Source organism: Zingiber officinale, chromosome 1A (genome assembly GCF_018446385.1).
Source record: "Zingiber officinale cultivar Zhangliang chromosome 1A, Zo_v1.1, whole genome shotgun sequence".
Lineage (NCBI taxonomy): Eukaryota > Viridiplantae > Streptophyta > Magnoliopsida > Zingiberales > Zingiberaceae > Zingiber > Zingiber officinale.
This window is the reverse complement of record NC_055987.1, coordinates 146,428,720-146,432,213: the sequence shown is the minus strand read 5'-3', so window position 1 is coordinate 146,432,213 and position 3,494 is coordinate 146,428,720. Positions and strand designations below refer to the sequence as shown.

At 34.6% G+C, this 3,494-nt stretch overlaps 1 protein-coding gene across 1 annotated transcript; it reads right to left on the bottom strand.

Annotated features, from left to right (window-relative positions):
* Positions 1–363: 363 nt before the first annotated feature.
* On the bottom strand, positions 364–3,272 carry LOC122010929 (DNL-type zinc finger protein-like). The gene is made up of 2 exons (XM_042567395.1): positions 3,116–3,272; positions 364–967 (listed from the first exon to the last, which is right to left on the bottom strand). Exons 1-2 carry the CDS (start codon positions 3,201–3,203, stop codon positions 492–494), a joined length of 564 nt encoding a protein of 187 aa, XP_042423329.1. The 5' UTR covers positions 3,204–3,272; the 3' UTR covers positions 364–491.
* Between the last annotated feature and the right edge of the window lie 222 nt (positions 3,273–3,494).

Below are 3,494 nucleotides of genomic sequence, written 5' to 3'. Positions count from 1 at the left end.
GGGAAAAATCTTTTGATAGACAAATAATTTCTAATTGAGATGAAATTAATTTCTATATATTCATCTAATTCTCATGATTATATCTATGTCCTCAAAGGGTCAAATTAATATTTGAAAGTATGAATATAATCAGGAGAACTAGATGAACATATAAAAATTGATTTCATATAATTCTAAAATCTCTAGATCCCAAAATCGACTGACAAAAAAAAATGATTCAATTGATAAAAAATATCAATTCGACTGAGAACATTAACAGAAGTAAAATTAATACAGCATACGTGATTTCGTTATTTTTCAACTAACCTACATACTTTGATGAATGTTATAATAATTTTAACCAAAATTATTATAAGATAAGAATAAAATAAAATAAAAATGTTCGTTAAAATTGCTACATATCAAGTATTATCATATTAAAATATGTTTTTCTAACTTTATTTAAGCACCAAATTAATCAAATTCAGTACAAATCTATCAAACTACTATGATCATGATGACTTACTGCCAGCCAAGTCCTCCAGGGTTAGATTCAGTGTGTCTACTGAACCTTTCTTCACTTCCTCCCCTCGGGCTGCCAAAAAGTCTTCGATGCTTCCAGGTTTCCCGAACCAGCCAAGATGATCTGCGATTAGATGGAGATTGTTGCACCCGCTGCAGCAAGCAACCACTACTCCCTTTTCGTATGATTCGCGGCAAACTGTCTTCACCAATCGAGTCTCACAGACTTTGCAAGTAAAGATCATGGCTAGATCATGTCTTTTGGATGTTTTCAGTTTGGAGAACGCTTTATACTGAACATTGTTGTCCTCATTAACTGCACTGGTTACTTTGATCGAGTTGGGAGTCAATTTGGAGTCATCATGGCGTGATTTTGAATCCTGTTCCTCTTCACTGACTGTAGGAGACGATTCTGTCTTCGTGCTGACACTTCTGGTACCTTTCACAAACTGAGAATATATATATCCTGCATTAGAATAAGAATTTTAGTACTACGAAAAACAACTGCAGGGAAAAATGTAAAATGCCAAGACATGGACCATTTTAGACGAAAGTTAACTGTATCTTTTAATCTAAGCTAAAGAGTTTTCTGCTTTTTTGATGAGTGGTATATTCTTGATCTACTACTTGCATGCTTTCAGTAGGCATTCCATCCTCATCATCACCATGCACTACGTAAATCATATTTGGTACATTATGCGTTTAGAAGCTTAGGTTGAAAAGATTAAAATAATAAAAAAAAAAAGGCAAAATAAGTATCTTCTACCATCTTTGAGGCATCAAGAGCATACTCTGATCTTGTTAAACATCTGTTCCTTGTTCAATTTTCAAAAATGAGCAATTGACTAATCTGGAAATTGTGTGGTATTTATTACATTGAGGGCATTCAAAATTTGAAGGTGTTGCAAATGTTGTATCCATTATGGATAGTGACCTCGACCAGTAAGATGTTCCTATTGCAACAAACAAATTTACCACGCCATTTTCAGCAGCCCAACATTATAGGATATCAAAATTGTTCTACATATACCAATCTTGTTTTGCACTAACATACATGTTCTAAAAGTTATTTGCTTCTTATTCACCAGCTAAAACATGCTGCAGAGAGAGATGGAAATCCATACGACTGTAAAGGAGTTTATCAGGCACTTTGATTCATTCTGGGTTTTGGTTGAAACTACCAATGAACATGCATTGGTCAAATTACTTGTAACTATTTTTTTGTCCAGTTGATCCTAAGCATTTGTATTTGTTCTGAATAAAAATGTTTCATCTTAAGACACCTAATCTAATTGACTATTAAGCATATAAATACATATATAATGGCCAATGATAAACCAATTTGATCATCATTTGTGTTTATCTCAATTATTTGAGGCCAGCTACATGCAAGGGGCTATACCATATTAGTTAATCGAATATTTTATACATTGTTTGAAGGGTTTTTTGCATTTCTCTATCCTTTAACCTTGTCCACTAATCAATTCAGCTTGTCTACTTACAGATATTTATAGGTCACCTTTTGGCATGTTCTTAGCATCCCAATACCCTTGCACCTTGTATTCTAATCAATTCAACTTGTCTAACTATAGTTAGATCTAGAGGCTGCCTTTGAAATGTTTTTATCATCTCAAGTTACTTCCTCTTATCTTATAAATGATGGAGCTATATTACTAGAAATAACACAAATCCGTAGTATGGCTCTCAGTTTCACTACATTAATGATCTGTCTACGTGAAATTTCTAAACAATTCAACCCTTTGATTCATATGTGTGGCAGATTGTACCACAATGGCTTCTCCTCATTGGCATGGTCCTAGATGAGGTTTGGGTCAATGATCTATTGAAGAGATGACGCTTCCAACAACAAACCAAACTAGACAAGGGATTCGTAGTCAAACTTCCATTTGTTAGTTGATCTAACGATTTACTTAGATTCGTTGATGTATTATTTCTCAAGGATGTGTTAAAGCTTTGAATTTCATGATTCTTGTATTATTTTGAGCACTAATCCCAGTTCAATGTTTTCCTGAATTCAACTTTTTGTCCATTGTAGTGTTGAATCGTTACGGTCTTGTATTTATTCTACATTTGGATTTCTCCTTTCATGATCCATTCTTCAGATGCTCAAGGAGCCTCCATGGAGAAAGATTGGCTTTTCTTTCGCGATGTAGGACCTCAATGACAGGTTTTAATTTGTAAGAAACGGAAGTAATTCCAACAACCATCATAGCACATCAAAAACGCAAAGAACACAATCAAGGCATGACTTCCAATTCAATGATGCCTTCATCACCTTAGCAAGATTTATCTATTGAAATATTTTAGAACAAACCAGGAAGACAGAATCAACACACAAAACAAACGGAAGGGCATAAGTAATTCAATAGAACCTAAGCACAGACAGATCGATTGGATATGACCCTTAACTAGAAAACAAATATCCATCAAACGCAGAGGAAAGTGAACGAAACAGTTTTCATACTACCAAAATTGGAAGAACGAATACAACTTGCTCCGAATAACCGAAAAGGATCCAATAGTTCCGCTAGAAAAAAAAACAAAAAAAAAACAGAGAAACCTAGAAGCTAGATTCATGAAAGGAGAGTAGTACCTTGCTGGCCGCGGAACTGGAGAGGAAGATTTCGACCCGAAAGAGAGGTGATCCGCCGCTGTAGAAACCGACCTGCCGCGGCCGCCATGAATGGAGAGTTTCTTCGCCGAAATCGAGTCGAGTAGCCTGAGAAAAAGGAAAAGCCGAGACCGGTCTGCCTTATCTACGACCATCTAATTTCAAAATTACCGATATTTATTATATTTATATTTTTAAATATCAATTTCTCAATTTGACCTAGAATAATGATTTTTAACATAAAATAGATTTTTTCATCAATTGATATAACTTAGGACTTTACTATGCTTTGAACCGTATTATACTTGGTAATCCATTGGGGACGACGATGATAGGGACAAAAATAATATTGAATACTCGA